Below are 24,287 nucleotides of genomic sequence, written 5' to 3'. Positions count from 1 at the left end.
AGATCTTTCTAACACATAAAAGGTTTCACAATCAGAAAAGCTGCAAATACTCTTCTTTAGTTTTAGATGAGTTGTACAATATGAGATATTGTTCAATTAATACTCTGGGGCCCCGCCAGGCGTGGCTCAGCGGTTGAGCGTCGACCCAGGATCCAGGCGATCGGGGTTTGATTCCCGGTCAGGGCACAGGCCCGGGTTGTGGGCTCGATCCCCAGTCAGGGGCGTGCAGGAGGCAGCTAATCAATGCCTCTCTCATCATTGATGTTTCCCTCTCTCTCTCCCCCCTCCCTTCCTCTCTCTGAGATAAAGATTAAAAAAAGAAAATAGGAGTTTGAAGAGATATGTGCACTTCCATGTTTACTGCAGCATTATTCACAATAGCTAAGATAAGGAAACAACCTAAGTGTCCATCAGCAGATGAATGGATAAATAATTTGTGGCATATATACAATGGAATCTTACTAGGACATAAAAAGAAAGAAATGCTGCCATTTGCAACAGCATGGATGGATCTCGAGGGCATTATGTTAAATGAGATGTCAGGCAGAGAAAGATAAATACTGTATGATATCATTTGTCTGTGGAATCTAAAAAAGGTGAACTGGTAAAAGCAGAGAGAAGAATGATGGTTACCAGAAGCTGGGGGTTAGGGGAATTGGGGATATGTTAAGGGTACACATTTAGAGCTAGTAGATAAGTAAGTCCTGGAGAGATAATCCACAACATAGTGGTGATAGTCAGCAACATTGTATTATAAACGTAAAAGTTGCTAAGAGACTAGATCTTTATTGTTTCCACCACAAAAAGGAAATAAAAATTAGGTGAGGTGATAGAAGTTTTAACTATAGCTAAGTCGGTAATCATATTGCAATATATAAATGTATCAAATCAACGTGTTGTTTATCTTACACGTTATATGCCTATTGTATTTCAATAAAAAGAGCAAGAATTATGTGATGTGATTCCCTAGTTTGAACTCAAAGCAGAATTTTATTCAAGATATATAGGGGAAAACGCTATGCGATACTATGTTTTCTCTAATTTCCTGCCAATGCAAGAAGACTAAAGCGAAGGAATAGCGGAGAATTTTGCTGCTTCTGTTCACATCCCGCCTGGCGGTTGCATCTCCTTTTCTGGGCTCTTGGTCACAGGTGAATCCCGCTCCATGCAATGAAGGCGGCTTGTGAAGCGCAGTCATCCAGTCCCTTTTGTTACCTCTATTTTTAGCTCACATATGGCACGCCTTTATTACTACTTTGCACTTATTTTTCATATTTTCAAATTCTGTTACTCGTAAAAGGGAACAATGAGAAAAAGAAAACTAAAGCGGAGTTCTACAGGCACCGGGTAATTTGTTTGCACTCCGCCTGCCGGTTCAAACGGAAAATTTCAGCTGGTGGGAAGCTGGCCCTGCAGAGGATTCTGGGATGTGTAGTCCAGACGCCTCCCGTGACTGGAGCACTTCCGCTCGGAGAAAGCGCGGATGTGCATTACTGGCTCCGGCAGGGAGTTAGGAGCGTAGAGTCAGCTGTTATGCATGTATGGAGGCATTTCGGCTACCAGAGGGCGAGGGTACGAATCCAGCTTCTTTCGTGGACTTGGGGCAATTGCAGTCAGGCCATCGGCGTTGGAACCGGCACTATCGCCCCAGCCGGGCGGGGCGGCAGCTATGGTGCCCCTCAGGGATGCTGGGAAATGTAGTCCGCGAGCTCCGCGAAGTCGGAGACGCTTCCGCTGCAGGAGGTGGGGCTCGCGGCCTTCGTTTCTCTGTGTGAGGTGAGTGAACCCCGGGACTCCGCAGCTTCTTTCAACTTCTCTGACCTGATCGTGGGATCAACCGGCCCGGTCCTGGGTCACAGGGAAGGAAAGCCGCCGTCAGAGGCCGAGAGCGGGCTTGAGGGGCGGGGCTGCCGCTTTCCTGCCGCTGGCCCGCGCCCCTGCGTTTGGGGCGTTTCGCGAGTACCCAGGTTGGGGCGGACGCGGATCCCGCAGGGTTCCCGGGGTGTCCCGGGCTGTCAGCTGCCCCCCTTCCTCCCCCCCTTCCACACTGTCACTGTCTAGCCATAAACATTGGATGACAACTTTAATCTCTCTGTGCCTCCGATTCCTTTTCTATAAAAGGGGATAGTACGAGCCTTAAACATTCTGAGAATTAATGGTATAGTACAAGTGAAATGTTTTGACAGCTCAGGCGTCTATCTGGCAAGGTGTTAGCTGTTAATATTAGTCTTATAATAATCAGAAGAATATCCCTTTCTCCGAAGTTCCTCGCAGTGCCACTGGCTCTTTCTGATCCCCGCAGAAAAGGAGGCTATGCGTGGGCGGCTTAGGACCCGTTTTTAAGGAAGAGTGAGGCACAGATCTCCTCTGGCTTTTCCAGGATCAGACAGGACCGTGGTATCTGCAGCCTCCTTTCCTTCCCCTGCCCCTACTTCTGAAAGGGGGCTGCAGAAAGGAGGGGAGTGAGCCCAGGGCTCCTCGCAGCAGTCCCACTTTTCTGTTTTGAATGGTAGAAGGTATTTTATTCATTAGCAAATGTTCCTGTTACAAAGGTGTTCAGTTATTGTTAAATAACTGTGACAATATGTAGAACGTGTACAGGGCATGAGTGCTGGTCATCATAGATAAACATTGAGTGCTAAGTATCATTCTGAGGGCTTTATAAGAATTAACATATTTAACCTTCACAAGGCCCGATGAAGGCAATACTATCATTACCTCTACTTTACAGATAGGAAATGGAGAGAGAGAGCAGTTACTTGTCTGTCACACTGCTAGTAAGAGCAGTGGGATTTGCATCTAGGGCTTGTGTTTCTTATATCTTTTGATATTCTTGGTCCCACATTTTAAAATCCCCAAATTGGGATTAGGAAACAAAATAGAAAAACAGTCTACAGAAACAGTCAACCATAGGAAACTGGCTGCAGAGGAGTCATTTGTGATCGAATTGTGGATGTAGGTAGGAATTTTATTGTAGAGGATTTTGAAAGTAGGGTGAGTTTTGACATATTTATAAATGTTTGAAAGCATTTAATTTTATTTGGAACAATATTTATAGTCCATATTCTGATTATAGTTTAAGTGCACATTCATTGTGAATTCAGGAAATATAGAAATAATTAAAAGCATTAAGAATTATCCATAATACTAAGATATGGACAATTATTAACTTTTAATGCATTTCTGTTTAACAGTTTTAAAATGTGTAGTTACATATGTTTTATGACAGTTAGCACACTATTCATAGATACCCCCTTAACTCTTTACTGTGAAAATTTCCGAACATACTCAAGGTATAGTAAAACGAACTTCTATGTAACAGCCACCCTGCTTCAATCCTTGCTAATCTTGTGGCTTTTTCTTTTTCCATGTACACACTTTTTGCCTTCAGAGTTTTAAAGCAAACACTGATGTTAATTCAGTAGGACTTAAAAATTAATTATCACAAATTGTTTATAAATGATGACCACGAGAGGAGAGATTGTATTAGTTTGCTAGAGCAGCTGTAACAAAATACCCACAGACTGGGTGGCTCACACAGCAGAAGTTTATTTTCTCACAGTTTTGGAGCTAGAAGTCCAAGATCAAGATGTCAGTATGTTTAGTTTCTTCTGAGGCCTCTTTCCTTGGTTTACACATGGCTGCCTTCTTAGTAGGCTCTCACGTGGTCTTTCCTTTGTGTGCATGCCAAGGGCATTGCATGAATTGGCTCGTTTATTCCCCACAGTAATCCTGTGCCTGACATTCTGTTGTTATCTCCTTATTACAGCTGAGGATAGTCACAGAGGTTTCCGCGATTGGATCAAAGTCACAAGACTGGTACAACAGTAGCTTCTTCACAGGTACATGGGAGGTACCTTAATGAAACAATGTGTGCCAGATGCTCTACAAGGTCCCTATCATGTCCTTAGCACTTATTCCATGTTAAACATTGCCACTTTTGTTGCTTTTGTCATTACTGTGATCACTGTAGCATGTTCATTTAAGTGGCATGTGGATTACCTAGCTTATGGTTAAATAAATCCTCAGCGTTGCAGGTTTTTCATTTCTCTTCATCTCCATGATAGTCTTTTTAAGGCCCTATTGTGAACAAAGTAAATTTGGTAAGGACTTAATAGCTTTTTATTTTACCCTCACAAACAAAGTGATTTTTTTCTTAATTGATTTGAGAGAGAGGAAGAGAGAGAGAAACACTGATTGTTTGACCCCCTTACGTGCCATGACCAGGGATCAAACTTGCAACCTTTTGGTGTATGGGGACACCCCAACCAATTGAGCCACACTAGCCAGGGCAGGACTTGCTAGATTTAAAAAACCAGTCATCCATATAGTCAAATTCATAGAGAAAGAATAGTGGTTAGCGGCGGTAGAGAGTTAGTGTTTAATGTACAGCGTTTCAGTTTGGAAAAGTGAACAATTTCTGGAGATGGATGGTGGTGATGGTTGCACAACAGTATGAATGCACTTAATGAACTACACACCTAAAATGGTTAAAATGGTAGGTTTTCTTATGTATATTTTATATAGGAAAAACTGTCTAATCTTAAATATTTTTGCAAAGGCATCAAATTAACTATGAAAAAGAGAGGATAACATGGCAGAGGTCATATGAAAGTCATATGACAGACAGCCACCTCTGAAGGCTCCATTGATAGGAACCATTTATGAGACCAGTTTTATGTTAGTGAATATTACTTGCTTTTCTGCTGCTACTAATAAGGTGTCCTGAAAGTGTTCTTAAAACTTTCTGACTACTCACTTTATTCTTACAACAATCTATGCAATAGGCACTGTTGATCCCTCCATTTTAAAGGTGAGAGAATTAAGGCGTGAAGATATTAATAACATGCCCAAGATTTCTCAGCTAATAAGTAGCAGTGCCATTTGGCCCCAGGGATTACTCTCTTAACCTGGGTACTTTGCTCTCAATTTCCACTCTCCCGTAATCAGAATCGTACCCTGAGAGCTGCATGAACTTGTATTAGGGCCACCGTGGGTTGTTCACTATGCGGGGCCTCTTGGCTGGAGGGGTGAGTGGTGTTTGGAATGCATTCTGCACTCTGCTCATCAAGCCACCCCAAGGAAGGGGCACCATTGCTTTTACTGGCACCAGGCTCAGTGGGTGTGTGTTCACAGGGTGTGCATGAGGGGTTCACATAAAGCAGCCATATGGGTTAGTGACATCCTTGGCCAGAATCTAATTGGTTTTTTCTCCTTCCCCTTTGTGCCTTCCCAAGACTCAGCCCTTCCCCAGAAGGCGGACAAAATGACCAAGTTCAAGGTGAGTTGGGCCTGCCTGTCTAGGTTTTAAATTGTCATCTCATTTCTCAGTATGAGACACATCCTGTTTCTTTTTCTTGGGAAGGATTAAAGAGAACAGTAGGCATTTGGACCATCTTATGTGTCTGATGGTCACTACTTTTTATTTTAGTGTTAGTTTTGGGGAGTGAGAGAGGGAGAGAGAGAGAAAGAAACGTTGATTGATTGCCTCCCATACACGCCCCAACCGGGGATCAAACCTGCAACCTAGGTATGTGCCCTAACTGGGAATCGAATCCATAACCTCTTGGTGTATGGGACAACTCTCCAACCAACTGAGCCGCCCAGCCAGGGCTTGTTTTATCACCTTTTGTAATTTCATAAATAAGAGTAGAAAAAGTCAATAGCAGTGAAAAATAAATCTCCCACTTTACTGCTGCTTTCCTCACAAAACATGTATTTTCACTTTCCCATGTTCTTTTTCTCACATGCATTCATAGCTCTATATTTGTGATGACTGTATATTTAAAATTCTTAAGGTGTGCCTTTTCTAATTCGTATAGTATGCCCTCCATTTTTAATGACCACATATATTCCTTTGACTTGTACTTTCTGTGTCTCTTACAACTTTTCCCCATTTTTGGACATTTAGGTAGTTTAGAATTTTTACTGTTTTGATGAATGTTGTAATAACAGTTTTCCTAATAAGATCATTCTCCTCAAAAGGGAATTTGGAAGAGTTTGCTATTTTGTGTTCTTAATGTTTTAGGAACTCCAGATTGAACAAGTACATTTGATACGTGGAACCTTGGATGTTTGTATGTAGAATATTTCAGTATGATGGTGCAACAGGGTCTAACCCATACTTCACATGGAGAAAATAGTATTAGGCGTTTTCATATAAGAAAGCTAGGCTGTGCTGCGTCGTATCCTGTGCATGTTTTATTTACTGATTTATATTTTTTATTTATGTATTAATTTATTTTATCAAAGTAATAATGTACTTAATTTTAAAAGGCATTAGTACAAAAGGAGTTGCCAGATCCTTTTCTATCTGCATTTAGTCTCAGACCAACCTTATGAGGCAGTACTTGGTTTCATCAGTATTTTTATTTTTAATTCTCACCCAAGGATATGTTTTTTTATTGATTTTGAGAGAGAGAGGAAGGGGGGGAGAGAGAGAGAAATGTTGATTTGAGAGAAACCTTGATCAGTTGCCTCCCGTACATGCCCTGACTGGGGATCGAACCCACCACCTTTTTTTGGTTTATGGGATGACACTCCAGCCAGTGGAGCCATCCAGCCAGGACTCATGTGTATTTTTTTATTACAAAGAAACAGGATTGTAGAATTTCAGAAAACTGCTTAAGTTCACACAAGAAACCAAAGATCCAACTGATGCAAAATGACTCCTAGAATTTTACTTGGATATAGAGGCAAGGGAAAAGAATTCCCCAACCAGAGACTTAGCCCTTTGTGTGTGGTGCCTGGTTATGCTGTTGGGTAGAAAACACCACAAATATGCTCACTCTTTGGTGGCCTCATCTTCTCTGTGAATCTCTGTGGCACCTGGATGTGCAGCAGTCCAGTGACTAACAGTTTTCATATGAAAAGTTAAGACAAGTCTGTATACCAGTGATTCTTAATCATGGGCAGTTTTGCCTCCAGGCAACATCTGGACACATTTTTGGTGTGACAACTTGAGGGTTGCTAATGGTTTCCAGTGTGTAGAACGTAGGGATTCTGCTAAACATCCTACAGTGTGCAGGACAGCCCCCACAATGAAGAATTATCTGGCCCAATGTGTCAATAGTGTCAAGGGTGAAAAATCATGCTGTGCACAAAGCTATACAAGACTAATAGCAAAATGTGGGTGAAAAATATTTATAATACATACGTTAAAGAAACAAAACTTAAAATCTCTAATAGAAATTTTACAGAGTCATAAGTTAAAAAACCCCAATTGGAGTAGAAACATTAACAGACAGGTTCTAAAGATGGCCAGTAAATATATGAAAATATAATGAGTTTATTAATTATCAAATAAGTACAAATAACAAAGTAAGTTGCATTTTACTGACCAGATTACCTAGGGTTTAAAAACATCTGTTGGTCCTGGCCAGGTAGCTCGGTTGGTTAGAGCGCTGTCCTGATACACCAAGGTTGTGGGTTCAATCCCCAGTGAGGGCACATATAAGAATCAACCAGTTAATGAGTAAATAAGAGGAACAACAAAATCTCTCTCTCTCTCCTTCTCCCTCTCTCTAAAATCAATTTTTGGACATGATCACATGTCCAAATAAATAAAAACATTGGTTGTATTCAGTGTTGTTTATGGTATGGAAAATCAGGAATGCTTACATTCTGTTGAGGGAAAGATAAAATAGGGGAAAAGTTGAAACGAAAATTTGCCAAAATTATTATTGTACATAATAATTTTGAAGTTGCAAATTCTTTGACGTAATTTCACTTCTTGGAATTTATCTGAAGAAAATAATTAGACAGGGATGTAATATCCATGTAAAAAGTTGTTTTCAGCATTTATTATGAAAAGAAAAACATAATATGCATTATTTGGAATGTTTAACTATATTACAGTAAAATTGATTCTGGTCTCAGTCTTTACACGTTTCTCAGTGCTGCCCCTCTCCCAGTAGAGGCTGGTTGTGAGATTGAGGTTGCCTGTGTTTGGTGTTGTAGGAGGCAGTGACGTTCAAGGATGTGGCTGTGGTCTTCACGGAGGAGGAGCTGGGGCTGCTGGACCCATCCCAGAGGAAGCTGTACCGAGACGTGATGCTGGAGAACTTCCGGAACCTGGTCTCAGTGGGTGAGGACAGGCGCCCTGTGACTGAACTTGAGCCCCCTGAAGTATTTGTGTCCTTGGATGTGTGGGGCTTTGGAGCTCTTCAACTGGTTGCCAGTTTTCTAAGCAACATGAGACACAGCAATGGCATTTTTTTTTTTTGCTATTAGTATTTTTTCCATTGCTTTTTAGAGAGAGTAGAAGGGAGAGAGAGAGTGAGAGAGAGAAACAGTGATGTGAGAGAAACACATTTATTGGTTGCCTCCCACATGTGCCCCAACCAGGGCCAGGGATTGAGGTATGTGCCCTTGGCCCAAATCAAACCCAGGACCCTTCAGTCTGCAGGCCAGTGCTCTAACCATTGGGCAAAACCAGCTAGAGCAGCGATGGCATTTTTCTGGACGTCTTCCCTCAGCTAAAGTGTGTTTTGTAAATGAACTGTAAATTGGTAGGGTGACTGTTACATGTTTTTAGCCTTTCTCAAGTAGTGATCATGTCCAATTCGTTGATCATGACACCCACCTAGAAAATTTTACCAGCATTTTTTAGTGAAATAAAATAGGGTAGAAAGTGTCAGAGCCCCTTGCAATACCTGCAGTGAAATGTGCAGCCTGTGCCAAGAATAGGGTGAGAAATACTGGGCAGGGTGTGATGAAAATAGGCTTTTTTTTTTTTACATTTTAACAGTTTTATTGAGATGTAATTTGCATACACATACCCTACCGTACCATACAATTCACCCATTTAAAGTATACAGTTCAATAGTTTTTAGTACAATTCCTAAACGTGTCTTGTTAGTGAGTAGTGAATGGGAGCCTGGTGGATCATCTATTGGTTTCTGGAGTCATGTAAATCAGAGAACAATGAGACATGATAATAAAAATGGAGCTTTCTCCTGGTTCAATAAAGCCTTGGGGTGTAGTCCCAAATCTATAACCTTGACATTTCTGAACAAAGCATTCACATGCCCATCTCCAAACTCTCTTTATTATTCTTTTAGGAGACAAGAATCTAAGTAACATGGAGATTATTCAGGAAGTTGGATTAAGGTACCTACCACATGAAGAGTTTTTCTGCTCGCAAATCTGGCAACAGGTTACCAAGGATTTAAGCAGATGTCGAAATTCTGTAGTAAATATTCAAGGAACTGGCTCTCCATTGGAAAAACAAGGTGAATCACTGTATAAATATGAGGAATTTGGTAAAGGCTTTAATCAGAGTTCACAGCTTCAGGTTCACCACAGAGTCCACACTGGGAAAAAAACCTACAAACAGGAGGAGTGTGAGAAAGGTTTTATTCAGGACTCTTGTCTTCAAATTAATAAGATGGCCTGTGCAGGAGAGAAGCCCTATAAATGTGAAAAATGTGAAAATGCGTTCCGTCGGTTTTCAAGTCTTCAAGCCCATCAAAGAGTCCACAGTAGAGAGAAATCATACAAATATGATACGTCACGTAAGAGTTTTAGTCAGAGGTCATATCTTCATCGTCATCAGAGAGTTCTTACAGGAGAAAATTCACACAAATTTGAGGAGTGTGGGAGATATGTTAGGAAGAGCTCACATTGTCACACTTCTCTGATAACCCACACATTAGAGAAACCTTATAAATGTGAGGAGTGTGGGGTAGGCTTCAGTCAGAGCTCCTATCTTCAAGTCCATCAGAGAGTTCATATGGGAAAGAAACCTTATAAATGTGAAGAGTGTGGGAAGGGCTTCAGTTGGCGTTCACGACTACAGGCTCATCAGCGAATCCACACTGGTGAGAAACCGTACAAATGTAATGCATGTGGCAAGGGCTTTAGTTATAGCTCACACCTTAACATTCATTGTAGAATTCACACAGGAGAGAAACCCTATAAATGTGAGGAGTGTGGGAAAGGCTTCAGTGTGGGCTCACACCTTCAAGCCCACCAGATAAGCCACACTGGAGAGAAACCATACAAATGTGAGGAGTGTGGGAAGGGCTTCTGTCGGGCCTCAAATCTTCTGGACCATCAGAGAGGCCATAGTGGTGAGAAACCATATCAGTGTGATGCATGTGGGAAAGGCTTCAGTCGTAGCTCAGATTTTAACATTCACTTTAGAGTCCATACAGGAGAGAAACCCTATAAATGTGAGGAGTGTGGGAAGGGCTTTAGTCAGGCCTCAAATCTTCTGGCCCATCAAAGAGGCCACACTGGAGAAAAACCATACAAGTGTGGTACATGTGGGAAGGGCTTCAGTCGGAGTTCAGATCTGAATGTTCATTGTAGAATCCACACAGGAGAGAAACCCTATAAATGTGAGAAGTGTGGGAAGGCCTTCAGTCAGTTCTCAAGTCTTCAAGTCCATCAAAGAGTCCACACAGGAGAGAAACCGTATCAGTGTGCAGAGTGTGGGAAAGGCTTCAGTGTGGGTTCACAGCTTCAGGCCCATCAGAGGTGCCATACTGGAGAGAAACCATACCAATGTGAGGAATGTGGGAAGGGCTTCTGTCGAGCCTCAAATTTTCTGGCTCATCGTGGAGTCCACACAGGAGAGAAACCATACCGATGTGATGTGTGTGATAAGCGCTTCAGACAGAGATCATACCTTCAGGCTCACCAGAGGGTCCATACTGGAGAGAAACCATATAAATGTGAGGAATGTGGGAAGGTCTTCAGTTGGAGCTCATACCTTCAAGCCCATCAGAGAGTTCACACTGGAGAAAAACCATATAAATGTGAGGAATGTGGGAAGGGCTTCAGTTGGAGCTCAAGTCTTGTAATTCATCAGCGAGTTCATGCTGATGATGAGGGTGATAAGGACTTTCCTTCATCAGGGAATTCATACAGGAAAGAAGCTTGATAAAAATTATGTTTTAATACCTCAAAATGGGTGCTGAAATAGTCCAATTATTAGACCTGTTATAGAAAACAAAACATTTGTCATATTTCAGCCAGTGCTTGTCATGTCACAGCGGTTGTTAGATGACCACATAGCAGAGAAGCCTCATGAGAGTGGAGACATAAGGACTTCATGCAAAATCATGACATTTAGCAGATATTACACAGAAGAGAAGCATAGGAAGGATGAGTCTGATCTGAAGTTAATCAACAACACTAAGATGAAATGCCTGAAACTATTCCCCTGGAATATAAGTGTGAAGAGGGTGGTGACTTTGTTGACTGCCAAATCTACTCTGCCTTTTCAGTGCCTAACACATTGTAGGTGTTCAGTAATTGTTAAATGAGTAAAAGAGGACAGCCATATTTGAAATTTCTATTCAGTTCATTTCTAAATATTTCTATAAAATTGTATTTAGAAGAGGAATTCTGCAAGACTCGGAGAAGATTTAGACAAATGGGCACATTTACCAACCTGTAGTTCCTGTGAATTAGTGTTTATCAAACAGGGTTGCAACCCATTAGTGGATCGAGAAATCCATTCAGCTGGTTATGAGCAGCACTTTTGTATGCTAACAATTGAAGTACAATTTGCATTCAGTAATGTGCATAAATCTCAAGTTTACAGTTTCATGATTTTGACAAAGGTGTACACTTGTGTAATCACCAAGGCCAATGTATACAATATTTCTGTTAAACTAGAATATTTCCTTGTATACATTTTCAGTCAATCTGATCTCTAGAAGCAACCGTATTATGATTTCTGTACCATAGATTAGTTAGGTCTGTCCTTGAGCTTCATACAGGTTCAGTATGTATTCTTGTGTCTGTATTCTTTTTATCAAATATATGACCATCTAAACAGATGCAGAGAAAGAATTTGACAAAATTCAACCTCCTCTCGTGATAAAAAAAAGTCCTCAGTGAGATAAAAGGCATCTATGAAAATCTTACAAGCTAACATTCTTTTTTTAATTAAGGAATAATTTATATATAGTAAAATGGAATCTTTAATGTATTATTTTGTGTTTTGGCAGAAGCTTGTTATCATATTATCACCACAATCAAGACATTTTAACAGTTTCAGCCCCCTCCACCCCAAAATTCCTTTGTACTCTTGTAGTTAACCCCTCTTCCCTTCACACCCCTGACGTCCTTAGCAGCCACTGACCTCTTCTGTCTGTATACTTTACCTTTTCTAGAACGTCATATTTATGGAGTCAGACTCTGTGTAACCTTTGAGGTCTGGCTTCTTTCACTTAACTGCTTCTGAGATTCATCAGTCTTGATGTATGTATCAGTAGTCATTCCTTTAATTGCTGAATGGTATTCTATTAAAAGGATGTACCATATTTTGTTTGTCCATTTATGACTTCAAGGACATTTGAGTTTCCAGTTTTTAGTGATTATGAAAAAGAGCAGCTATAAACATTCCCATACAAGTTTGTGTGTCAACATAAGTTTTATTTGTCTTAGTAAACACTTGATAGTGGGATTGCTGGGTTGTAGATAAGAGTATATATTTAACTTTATGAAAATCTCACCACCTTTCTAAAATGGACATACCATTGTGCATTCCCACCATTAGTGTGTATCAGTTTTTTGGGTTTTTTTTAAAGCATTTCAGTAGGTTTATAGTGGTATCTTATTTTGGTTTTAAGTTATATTTTTCTAATTACTATGATGAGCATATTTATATATGAATGTTTGCTATCCATAGATCCTATTTTGTAAATTCTTGATTTTTGAGAGTTCTTTCTATGTCTGGATACATGTTCTTTGTCAGTTAAGTGTTTGCAAAAATGTTTATCCATGTGTGAATTGTATTTTTATTAACTTTTTTTTTTTCAGAGATGGAGTTTTTAAATTTTTTTGATAAAATTTAATTTTTGTCTTCCATGGATTGTGCTCTTGGTTTCCAATATAAGAACCCTGCCTAATCCAAGGTCACAAAGATTTTTCTCCTTTTTAAAAAATTAAATTCATTGGGGTGGCACTGGTTAATAACATGAAAGTTTATCGCCTTTTAAAAACCTAAACATTTTATGGTTTCAGTTCTGGCTGGTGTGGCTCAGTTGGCTGAGTGGTGCCCCGTGCAATGAGGAAAGATTGGAAAAAAGGAAAGAAAGAAATATAAACTCTTATAATAGAAAGCTAATCCATAAATGTAGAAGTAATGGTGGAATTGGAAATCAACCCCATCATAGTAATGACAAGTCCAGGCAAGGATCACTAAGGAATGCTAAAAATACTAGGTGAAAGTTCAAGGAGGAACAGAATATTACATAGATCCAATATCTCTATATAAATTATTAATTACAGATGAAAATATAGTAAGTTTACTGTGGCCAAATTTGATAACTATCACATTCACTAAGAGATAAAAGTTAACGTTACAATCAGAACAAACCAGCATTTCAGATCTCCAGATATGATTACTGAGGACCCAGTATCACTTCTATATTGTTTCTGTCAAAAATATACAACCTGAATGTAATCATGCAGAAACATAGATAAACTCAAACTGAGGGACAGCCTTCTGCTTTATACATATCCAGTTACAGACAGCACAATTGAACAAAAGTCCCTGATGCTTTGCTCTAAAACTACATTGCTCAGAGGCTACTCTGCCATTGGATGATCCCAGCTAATGCAATAGAAATTCTAAGCAGGCTCATTTGTGTAGACTAGAATTTCTCTTTGCAGTGACTTTTTCTCCAAGAACCCTCTGATGGTTTTGGTGAATATTTCATAGCTTAAAAGGCTAAATGATCATTCCACCAAATATTTCTTCTCACTGTCCTTCAGTCTGGGTAACAGTTGCATCAAGGTCAGATGGTTCTTAGAGCCACCCTTGGCTTCTGCCTTTCCCTTAATATTCTTGTTCCTTAAATTCTTAGTGTTCATTTCTTGGAGGACCAGGAAAAATCCAACACCCTAGAAGCACCCCTGATGCCTCATTCTAGTCACAACCCTTTTACTATGGCAGTCACTAACTTGTAACATGATAGATTTGCTGAGTTTCTTTTTGTATTTTACAGAAATTATTTTGTGTCAAAGTTCATCTCAACACTATATAAAACTCAAACTTGGGGGCTAGATGAATTTTATTCACTCTCATTGGTGGATATTTTTACAATGTGTTAATTTACCAATAATCCATTCTATTATGGTGTTTGGGTAGTTCCACACTTGGCTCTTAAAAGTAGTGTTGGTATCAGCATACTGGAAAACTTCTTTGGCTGAATGTTTGGATATATTAATTTGAGAGATGTGTGTATGGGTTGACCCAAGGGTTATGGCATATGAATATCTTTAGTTTTAGTACATACCTTCAAATATGTTTAAAGTGGTTGTACCAACTTACACTACAAAGAGCAGCATGAGAGTGTTGGCATTTTGCTAAATTTTTTTGGGTCTTTTTCCCCCTCCTTTTTCCTTTTTAAATTTTTTAAAGTTTTTTGTCTTTTAATTTTAGCTCTTCTTGTAAGAATGTAATGATGTCTTGTATTACTTTAATTTGAATTTCCATTATGACTAATAGTGTTTAGTAACTTTACATACGATTCCTTATTGCAGCATTATATTCTACCAAAGCAGGTACCACTACCTCAAGAGTAGAGACTGATACCTTCTTTGCACACCATTGCCTCTCCAAAACCACTCATCCACGCCCATCCTTCAAATACCCAGCTTTAATTCTCATACAGGTAAGATTATACTCAACGTTACCCTCCTTTCATCTCCCTACTGCCCCTAAACTGAACATTTCCTAGTTTGAGGTTAATTTTTAATCTCGGGGCTCACTGTTTACTTTTCCAACAATACTGTAATAACTGAAGACATTTAGACGCCAGGAAATCATGCTTATCGAAAAATTTCCGCTCGTGGAGTCAGGAGAGGGTGACACTAGCCCTCAGTGCGCTTACTCCCACATTAGCGCCCTGCGGTCGACAGCGTGAACTTCGTTCCCACGAGTTTTGTGGGAACTGTGGCTCATCTCCGAGGAGCATCAAGCACTTCCGCCTGCTGAGGGTGAGAATGTGGACCGTGTTCTCCTCTGGCTTTCTGGGAAATGTAGTCCAACGGTCCTAGAGACTCGGGTACTTCCGCAAAGGCGCAGCCGGGGCAGGGGGATTCTGGGAAATGTATTTCCAAGCGTAGCACTTCCGCCTTAGGTGTGTTGGTTACCGCCTGCATTCCCTGCGCTGCGGTAAGTCGCCTCGGTGTTTGGTGAACCCGCCGAACTTCTCTGGGTCCTGGTACGACCCGGCCATCGGTTTACGAGAAAGAGGTTGTATCCGAAAGGGGTGGTTTCAGGGCTTGGGCGGGTGGCATTCGCCTCGGCCCAGCCTGTTCGTGTTTGGGGCGGTCGGGTCCCGGCGCTTTCAAGCGCCTCCCGAGGCGGCGCACCTTCCTCCGGCTCTGCCGGTTCCCGAGGTAGAACGTTGATCAAATTACCTTAATGTCTGTCTCCGATGTTTTTCTGTAAATTTGGGATGACGTTACTACCTTCCTAATACAGTGGTTTGAGAATTAAACGAGATAGTATAAGTAAGTCTTAAGGCAGTTCTTACCAGGTGGGGAATGGAGGCTTCTTGTTATTAATGCTCTTTAGTTTGGGGAAGTGCTCAGTCTCCAGAAAACCCAGAAGTCAAATGGGTGAAGAGCTCCCTCTGCAGTGCCCCTGGCATTTCTCTTTGATCTCTGTGGGAAGCTGGACTTCCAAACCATTTCTGGCTGGAAAGGAGCAGGGATTGGGGAAAGCACGCTATCTCTGCCATTTCTCAGGGACAGAGATGTTAAAAACAAGACAAGGCCCCAAATGGAGTCACTTATGATAAGTCCCATATCACCAAGCTGAGACTTAATGACAATTTCACCTCTCCCAGAAGTGGAATCTTAAACTAGTCAGTCAGGAATCTCCAGATTAGCACTAGTTAGGTCATCTGCCTGATGGACCTTTGCCATCCCCTAAAGGAGCTGACCTTGCAATAACCAAGCTTGCTGCTTTTTTTCTAATATAACTTCCTTATTCTTGCTCCATTGTGCATATTTTAAAAAAAAAGTCTTTCATTTTCTACAGCTCCTGGAGCTCCTTTCTATTGGTAGATTGGATGCTACCAATTCGTGAATCAATGAACAAAGCCAGTAAGATCTTTAAAATTTACCCAGCTGAATTTTGTTTTTTAACAGAGACATAACCTAGTATTTCAGAGCCTCCTTTACCCCTCCAGCCTTTACTTCTCAAAAAGGACTGCATTTCTTGTTGTACCATGGTTAGTGAGTAACAGTCTAAAAACTGTTGGTATTCTAGAAATTATCAATGATAAGTTGAAAACACCAAGTCCTAGCTGTTGTCAGCTATCAACTTCCCTTGCCATTTTTTTCTTCACAGTTTTATCATACCTCTCTTATTTCCCCCTGAAAATTTTGAGTTGTGATGTAACATGGTTCCTCTTTGCCACTAAATATTTGTGTATATTTTCTAAGAACAAGGACATTCTCTTCCATAATCACAGTATCATGATCAAAATCAGAAAGTAATTATATTGTTAATGTACTGTTATCCAGTCCACAGTCCGTATTTAAATTTGTTCTGTCTTTCATTTAAAATCCTTATAATTGTTTTCCCCCCAGTTAAGTCCGATATTTTGGATTGCGTTTTGCTGTCTAGTTTGTTGTTGTTTCCTTTAATCCAGAATGATTTCTCAACCTCCATCATTTTCTTCACGATGTTTTTGAAGGGTTTAGGCAAGTTCATTTGGAGAAAGCTCATCATTTGAAGTTTACCTGGTATATTTCACAATTGGATTTATTGTTGGCAGAGATTCCACAGGGTTGGTGAGGTGTACTTTTCAGCCAACGTAACAGGAACCAAAGAATCTTTTCTGGCTTTATATTGCTGATGTCAGCTTTGTTCACTTGGAGAAGGAACTGTCTATCCCATTAGTAAAGATGAGCTTCCCTGTTTTTCCCACTTGTTTGTTCACTCAAATATAAACTCTATATCCATATGGACTCAGAATCCAGTCTTGTTAATTTAAATGAGATGTAGCTTATTAAATGATTCTTAAAAACAACTTAATTGACATATATTTTACACATAAGAATTTTGGCTTTGCGTGTGTACAATTCATTGACTTTTGTAACTATTCCCATAATTCAGTTTTAGAACATTTTCATTCCTATAATAAGATTGTTTATTCCCCTAGGTGGAGGTGAGCAAAGTGGGGGGTGGAAGGGATGGGGGACATCTGCAAGTGTCAACAATAAAGAATTTAGCCCGGCCGGGTGTGGCTCAGCGGTTGAGCGTCGACCTAGGATCCAGGCGATTAGGGTTCGATTCCCTGTCAGGGCACATGCCCAGGTTGCGGGCTCGATCCCCAGTTGGGGGCTTGCAGGAGGCAGACGATCAATGACTCTCTCATCATTGATGTTTCTACCTCTCTCCCCCTCCTTTCCTCTCTCTGAAATCAATAAAGATATATTAAAAAAAAAAAAAAGAATTTAAATTAAGAAGAAAGATGGTTTATTCCCATTTATAGTTAATCTCAGTTCTCATACCCCAACAGCTAGCTTACTTCCTGTCTTTGTATTGTGAACCTTTTATTTAAATGGGATCTACAATATGTCGTCTTTTGACACTGGCTCTTTCACTTACAATGATTCAACATCCTTGTTGTAGTATATATCATAATTTTATTCTTTTTTATTGCCCATGAATATTTCATTGTGGACATACCACACTTAGTTGTTTACTGTTTGAGGTTCTTATGAATAACAGTTTTATAAACACTTATGTGTAAGTTTTTGTGTGGAGATAATGTCTTCATTTCTCTTGGATAGATGCCTAGAAGTGGAATTGTTTGGTTGATTTGTAGCTTTAGATTTAACTTTTTAAGAAACTGCCAAAACTGTTTTCCAAAACTCTTTTCCAGAATCTTGTGTTTCTTAACAGACACTAGAAACCAATGTTTGTTTGTTGTAGAAAACAGTTGTCTGTGGCAATTTCAAAATTACTGTTTAAGGCAACACATTATTAGGGAAGACAGTGAGACAGAGTTAACAAATTTTTCAGATTTTATGAGAGTCCTTCACAGAACAAAACAATCACGTCAGAAGTCCAGAGACCATACGGTGTCTTTTGGAAGTGATCACATTAAAAGACCAAGTTTATATTACCAAGTATCATCTTTTTTTCTATAGCTACAAAAATAAGAAACCCTGGTAGTATTCAAAGTGCTGTCCAGCTCTGAACAGTTCAGTTAAGTTGGGAAATAAAATTCTCTCAGTTGTATAGATGATACAGTTGAGGAAAAGAGATGTTATTCGTTTGCCCAAAATGACCCAGCTAAGTGACAAGCTGAGCTAGGATTTGAACCCAGATATGATTCTTGCTCCCGACATTCTATTGTCTCAATTGGTATCATTCCAGAATCTGATTCATTACCTTGAGTGCCATAAGGCAGTGTTGGAGATGGTGCCAGTGTGTGTGTTGTGCAGGAATCGAGGCCCTGCTGAGATCTCTTTAAGCTGTGTACAGCAGCAGCTACCTCAAGAAAGGGGCTCCTTGGCTAATTCACAGTAAGCATTCATGGAGTGAGCAACATCCCGATCACCGTTTCATGTCCTTTTTCTATCTTTCCAGACACTACAAGGCACAGTTCTGCCTACCAGGACTCTCCATATCTCAGAATCTGTACATTTCCAGAAGTAAGAAGACAAAATGACCACATTTAAGGTGCGTATGGCTCTTCTTTCTTACTCTTAAAATTCCATCTCACTACTCAGGCCACATGTTTTTTCCTTTCTTGAGATGACTCAAGAACACCAGGTATTTAAAGACCTGTTTACTTTGTATTTGCTTTTAGTGATTGTTTAGTATTTATAGTGTTTAGTGTTTGCAGGAGGCAGTGGATTGATGTTCCACTCTCACATCAATTTTTCTCTATCTCCCTCTCCCTTTCTGTCTCTAAAAATGAATAAAAATGTTTTTAAAAATGTCTAGTCTTGCCCTGGCCAGGTAGCTCAGTTGATTAGAGTGTCATGCCAGTACACCAAGGTTTTGGGTTTAATTTCCGGCCAGGGAACATACAAGAAGCAACCAATGAATGCATAAATAAGTAGAACAACAAATTGATGTTTCCTTCTCCTTCTCAAATCAATAAGTATATTTAAAAAAAAAAAAAAAAGTCCAGTCTTGCTGGATATGCCAGGGACTTACTCCTTTGCACTGCTGGATAAGGAGTTTCTTCATTTCATCTTCCATGTAAATAGGGAAAAACTGAGAAGAAACCCACCTAGGTTCACACAGGAAACCAAGCAAGGATGAAGGAATATTCACCATTCTGTTTGAAAGGACAGGTAAGATAGCATCTGCTCAGCACTGATTGAGATGACATGTGTTTGGTGTCATAGGGGGCAGTGACCTTCAAGGACGTGGCTGTGGTCTTCACGGAGGAGGAGCTGGAGCTTCTGGACCCGTCCCAGAGGAAGCTGTACCGAGATGTGATGCTGGAGAACTTCCAGAACCTGGTCTCAGTGGGTGAGGACAGGCGCCCTCTGTAACTGAATGTCAGCTCTCAGGAGTGGCTTTATATCCCTGGGTGTTTAAGGCTTTGGAGCCCTTGAAATGGTTCCCTGAGTTTGGGGGTCTGACTTTTCTAATATATAGGGGACACATAGAGAGGATTATTTTGGTTTTTATCAACAGGCAAATTTGTGTTCTGTTAAGGAACTGTAAATGCACAGTATACTGCTCTACTGTGTCAATTTCTGACCTTATCATGAGCTATAAAACCAATTGAGTCCTACTCTCAAATTTTTTTTAATCCTCACCTAAGGATATGTTTTTATTGATTTTTAGAGAGAAAGAGGGAGAGAGAAACATTGATGTAAGAGAGAAACATTGATTGGTTGCCTCTCACACATACCCTGACTAGGGATTGAACTGCTGAGCCACACTGCCTGGGCTAGGTTTTTGATATATAGGATTGTAAAGAGTTTAGCCAACTACAGAGTTTAGAGGGACTTACACTCCTCCTGCACTTTACACCAACTGCAAGTTTGGTGGGTTCCCAAACTACCATCACATTGATGAGTCTCTAAAAGGCGTGATAGAACTTACTGAATGCTGTTATATTTGTGGTTAGTGTTTATTGCAGAGAAGAATTCACCTTACAATTAAGTAAGAGAAAAGGCACAGGAAAGGTAGTCTAGGGAAGAGCCAGACACAGAGCTTCCACTGTCCTCTGCGTGGAGCCAAGGATGTGTTTCCATGTTACTTGCCAACATAAAGGTGTGAAATTACACACAGGGTATTGCCAATCAGGGAAGCTCACCTGAGCTTCAGTGTCCAGAGTAATTATGGGAGTTCCATCACATGGCCAGTGTACCTGTCTCCTTGTTCACACCAGGAGAGGTTATTCTGTCTCCTGGTTCACACTACGAGGTAACTAAAAGCTTTATCCACAGTCACATTTTGGTCTTTCTGGTGTGGTCAGCCTCATTCCTAAATCGTATTGTTAGACCAGCCAATGTGATTCCAGACCTTCAGGCTCTTTTCAGACATGACATTTCACATGCTTAGAGCTTATCTGTCAGATGTCGAGGGCAAAGACCAGATCCCCCTTTTGGTAAGATTAAGTTTTCTCCTACCTAAGGATTTGTAACGTAAAAGCAGATATACAAAGTATTAATTATGTTACTGATTTTCCTTAAAGTTTGTATTGATTCACACTTCATTGTGTATATAATTTATTTGCTGCATAATTTACTCTCCAAGAGTTTACACTGATTATGAAATTCAGTAGAAATAGCAACAGATTAACATGTATCATATTCCTATATTTGCTATGAAGACTTTGATTTCTAACTTGTACCACACATAGGAAACTTGGTGTGGTTCTAAATTGTTTTCATTGATGCTTGGTGAATAAGAACCTACTGGACTGACTACCTCTTGGTTTCTGTAGGCATGTAAAGCAGAGACCATGATACATACCTAAAGGACATAGAGAATAGTCCCTGGATTTATTGACGTCTCATACTCTCTCCTAAATGTGAAATCTTGAAGACACTAAACAAGGTCTTCACTTGTCCACATCTCTGCACTTTCTCTCCTTATAGGAGGCAAGATCCAATATGAGATGGAGACTGTTCCAGAACCAGAACCACATGAAGAACTTTCTTGCTGGCATATATGGCAACGAATTGCAAGTGACCTAATCAGGAGTCAAGTCTCCATGATAAAGAGTTCTCAGTTCTCCAGCCAGGTTGGCACAGGACTATCTATAACTCACACAGGCCAGGAACCTTACCAGTATAATGAATGTAAAAAATTCTTTAGTGATATCTCCATCTTTGATCTTCATCAACAAATACACTCAGGAGAGAGGTCTCATACATGTGATGAGTGTGGAAAAAGCTTCTTCCATAGCTCAGCACTCCGTATTCATCAGAGAGTTCACTTGGGAGAGAAATGCTATAAGTGTGATAAGTGTGGTAAGGAATTCAGTCAGAGCTCACGTCTGCAAACTCATCAGAAAGTCCACACTGTAGAAAAGCCATTCAAATGTGAGCAGTGTGGGAAAGGCTTCAGTCGTAGGGCAACACTTAGTGACCATTGCAAATTACACTCAGGAGAGAAACCTTTTAAGTGTGAGGAATGTGGGAGGGCCTTCATTCATGCTTACCATCTTCACAACCATCAGAGAGTCCACACTGGGGAGAAACCATTCAGATGTGATATATGTGGGAAGAACTTCCGTCGTAGATCAGCACTTAATAGTCATTGTGTGGTCCACACAGGAGAGAAACCGTACAAATGTGAAGAGTGTGGGAAGTGCTTCAGTTGGTGCTCACATCTTCATATCCATAAGAGCACCCACATGGAACAGAAACTATACAAATGTGACAATTGTGGAAAGAGCTTCTACTCTAGGGCAGATCTTTATTACCATCAGAGGATTCACACAAAAGAGAAACCCTATCATTGTGAGGAATGTGGGAAGAGCTACAGATGGGCCTCACATCTTTTGACCCATCAGCGAGTCCACAGTGGAGAAAAACCATTCAAATGTGAAGAGTGTGGGAAGAGATTTGGTCGGAAAGCATACCTGCAAGCTCATCAAAATGTCCACACCAGAGAAAAGCCATACAAGTGTGAGGAGTGCGGGAAGGGCTACAAGACCATCTTGGATCTTGATGTGCACCGGAGCATCCACACAGGAGAGAAACCATATACATGCTGGGTATGTGGTAAGCACTTAAGTAGGGCCTCGCACCTTAAACTTCATCAGAGAGTTCACACTGGCGAGAAACCATACAAATGTGATGTGTGTGGTAAGCTCTTCAGTCAGTTTGCACATCTACAATCTCATCAGAGAGTTCACATAAGGGAGAAACCTTACAAGTGTGAAGTATGTGGTAAGAGCTTCAGGTCAAGTTCATACTTTAAAATTCATTACAGAAGTCATGTTGGTGATAAATTTCATCCATTCTCAGAGGAAGGAAAACGTTTGTTTCAGTGAAGTGAATGTTTCAGCCATAGCTCAACATGTCCCGGTGATTCGGAGACCACACGAGGTAGGGAGCATGAGGACAGGGAGCTTGTTTGCTGCTGAACCTACACAACCTTAACGTTGATTAGCACTTTGTATATGTACTCAATACATGTTTGTTAAATCAATCAAAGGGAGAAGATATATTTAAAAATTGTATCTGGAAGAGGAAACCTGCAGAAATAAACCATTCAGAGAAACAGACATGAATTGAAATGCAGAAATGCACTGGGTACTGCATACCACAGCATTATTTTGGTAGTATCCTCGCATTTAGCTCCTGCCTACCCTCTGGCTCTGTACTGAGGCTGGATTCTTATTATTTGAGTTCCTGTCTGGTATTCCATTGGTATATATAGTGTAAATTTTCTCACTTTTGGTTTTTCTCATAGTGCAGACAGTTTTAACTTTGTAATAATTGGCTATTGCACATACCACAACTGAAATTGTTCAACAGTGTTAAGGCAAAGGTACAAAGTAACCCATTAAAAGTGTCAGATTTAGTACCATTGTTAAAAGTTTTCTTAATCTCGAATTCATTGTGTTTTAAATTTCCATATTTCCATGTAGGCTTTGATATGATTGCCTTCTAACTGTAGCATTTCTTTTGTCAAACTTCTCTGATGGGGGCTATACCAAATTTGAAGGATGTTTAGTTTCTCAACTTCCTGTATTCCCTTATCCCCATGAAATAAATACCAGAAAAACTTGTTGGGATTTGGTAATTTCGTCAAATGTATTCATTACTGGTGCAGGAATGCCACTTACATGATTTTCTTTCTTGGTAAAAACACATCTTTTGAAAATTAGATATAACAGAATGTGTAAAGTACAATTCTTTGACTTAGAAATCATAGTGTAAGAATTTAAGATTATGAGATTCAAATAAACGGTGAATACCACATCAGTAATGCCACACAATTTTTATTATTTTATTTTTTAAATATATCTTTATTGATTTCAGATAGAGGAAGGGAGAGGGAGATAGAGAGGTAGAAACATCAATGATGAGAGCATTGTCACTGATCGGCTGCCTCCTGCATGCCCCGACTGGGGATTGAGCCCGCAACTTGGTAATGTGCTCTGACTGGGAATCGAATCATGATCTCCTGGGTCCTAGGTCAATGCTCAACTGCTGAGCCACACCTAGCCAAGCTGCCACACAATTTTTAGAGTGGAAATAAGTGCGCATCAATAGGAATTTGTTTAAATTATATATTTCCATAACATATTTGATACTCCTAGTGAAGTAACCATTGAAAGCAAGGTTCTGGATTACCATGAGATATTACTTTAGAACATATTGATCAAACTAAGGAGTAGTTGCTTCTAACTGCTGGAGAAAGTGGGAATGAGAAAGACAAGCTCATGGCCTCAAATTCCAGCTCAACCATAATGACTTGAAAGCTTCAAGTCATCATGCATTGGCTTCTTAACCTTTCCTGTTGATCTTGGAGTCCCTAGTAAGTAAATAGATAGAAAGTCTACTAAATTGTTTTTTGATCTATATAGGTTGCAAAGTTCTAGGTCAAATGAACGAATGTCTCATTTGAATCACCAAGAACAGAGTCCCAGCTCCTAAATCAATTCTAAAATGTGGCCAGTTCACAAACCCAGAATCCCTTGGATGAAGCGAAGGCCTGGTCCTCTTGAGGGTGGAACCTCCCATACTGCAAAAACGTGTGCTGTTAATCTTTTCCATAGAGTTCCCCAAAGGGATGTACGGCATTGTACCAATGTGGCTGTGTACTTGGGAAATAAACATTTTTGCAATGACTGGATCCTTGAATTAGACTT

General features: G+C 40.2%; 2 protein-coding genes across 3 annotated transcripts; both read left to right on the top strand.

The window, feature by feature from the left end:
* Positions 1 to 1,455: 1,455 nt before the first annotated feature.
* ZNF45 (zinc finger protein 45) lies at positions 1,456 to 12,818 on the top strand. The gene is made up of 5 exons (XM_081117561.1): positions 1,456 to 1,776; positions 3,770 to 3,842; positions 5,238 to 5,281; positions 7,960 to 8,086; positions 9,063 to 12,818. The coding sequence occupies exons 3-5, from the start codon at positions 5,267 to 5,269 to the stop codon at positions 10,886 to 10,888; spliced, it is 1,968 nt and encodes a 655-aa protein (XP_080973687.1). The 5' UTR covers positions 1,456 to 1,776; positions 3,770 to 3,842; positions 5,238 to 5,266; the 3' UTR covers positions 10,889 to 12,818.
* Positions 12,819 to 15,092: 2,274 nt separating this feature from the next.
* LOC308547344 (uncharacterized protein) lies at positions 15,093 to 24,270 on the top strand. Of its 2 annotated transcripts, XM_081117562.1 has the most exons (4): positions 15,093 to 15,139; positions 18,578 to 18,670; positions 19,348 to 19,474; positions 21,058 to 24,270. In XM_081117562.1, exons 2-4 carry the CDS (start codon positions 18,656 to 18,658, stop codon positions 22,458 to 22,460), a joined length of 1,545 nt encoding a protein of 514 aa, XP_080973688.1. In that variant the 5' UTR covers positions 15,093 to 15,139; positions 18,578 to 18,655; the 3' UTR covers positions 22,461 to 24,270. The 2 variants fall into 2 exon arrangements, with proteins under 2 accessions (XP_080973688.1, XP_080973689.1); XM_081117563.1 differs by lacking the exon at positions 15,093 to 15,139 and having other exon boundaries at positions 18,527 to 18,670.
* Positions 24,271 to 24,287: the final 17 nt, after the last annotated feature.

Source organism: Miniopterus schreibersii (genome assembly GCF_964146895.1).
Source record: "Miniopterus schreibersii genome assembly, chromosome: 18".
Lineage (NCBI taxonomy): Eukaryota > Metazoa > Chordata > Mammalia > Chiroptera > Miniopteridae > Miniopterus > Miniopterus schreibersii.
The sequence above is the reverse complement of the archived record's forward strand: the minus strand, read 5'-3'. Positions and strand labels throughout refer to the sequence as shown.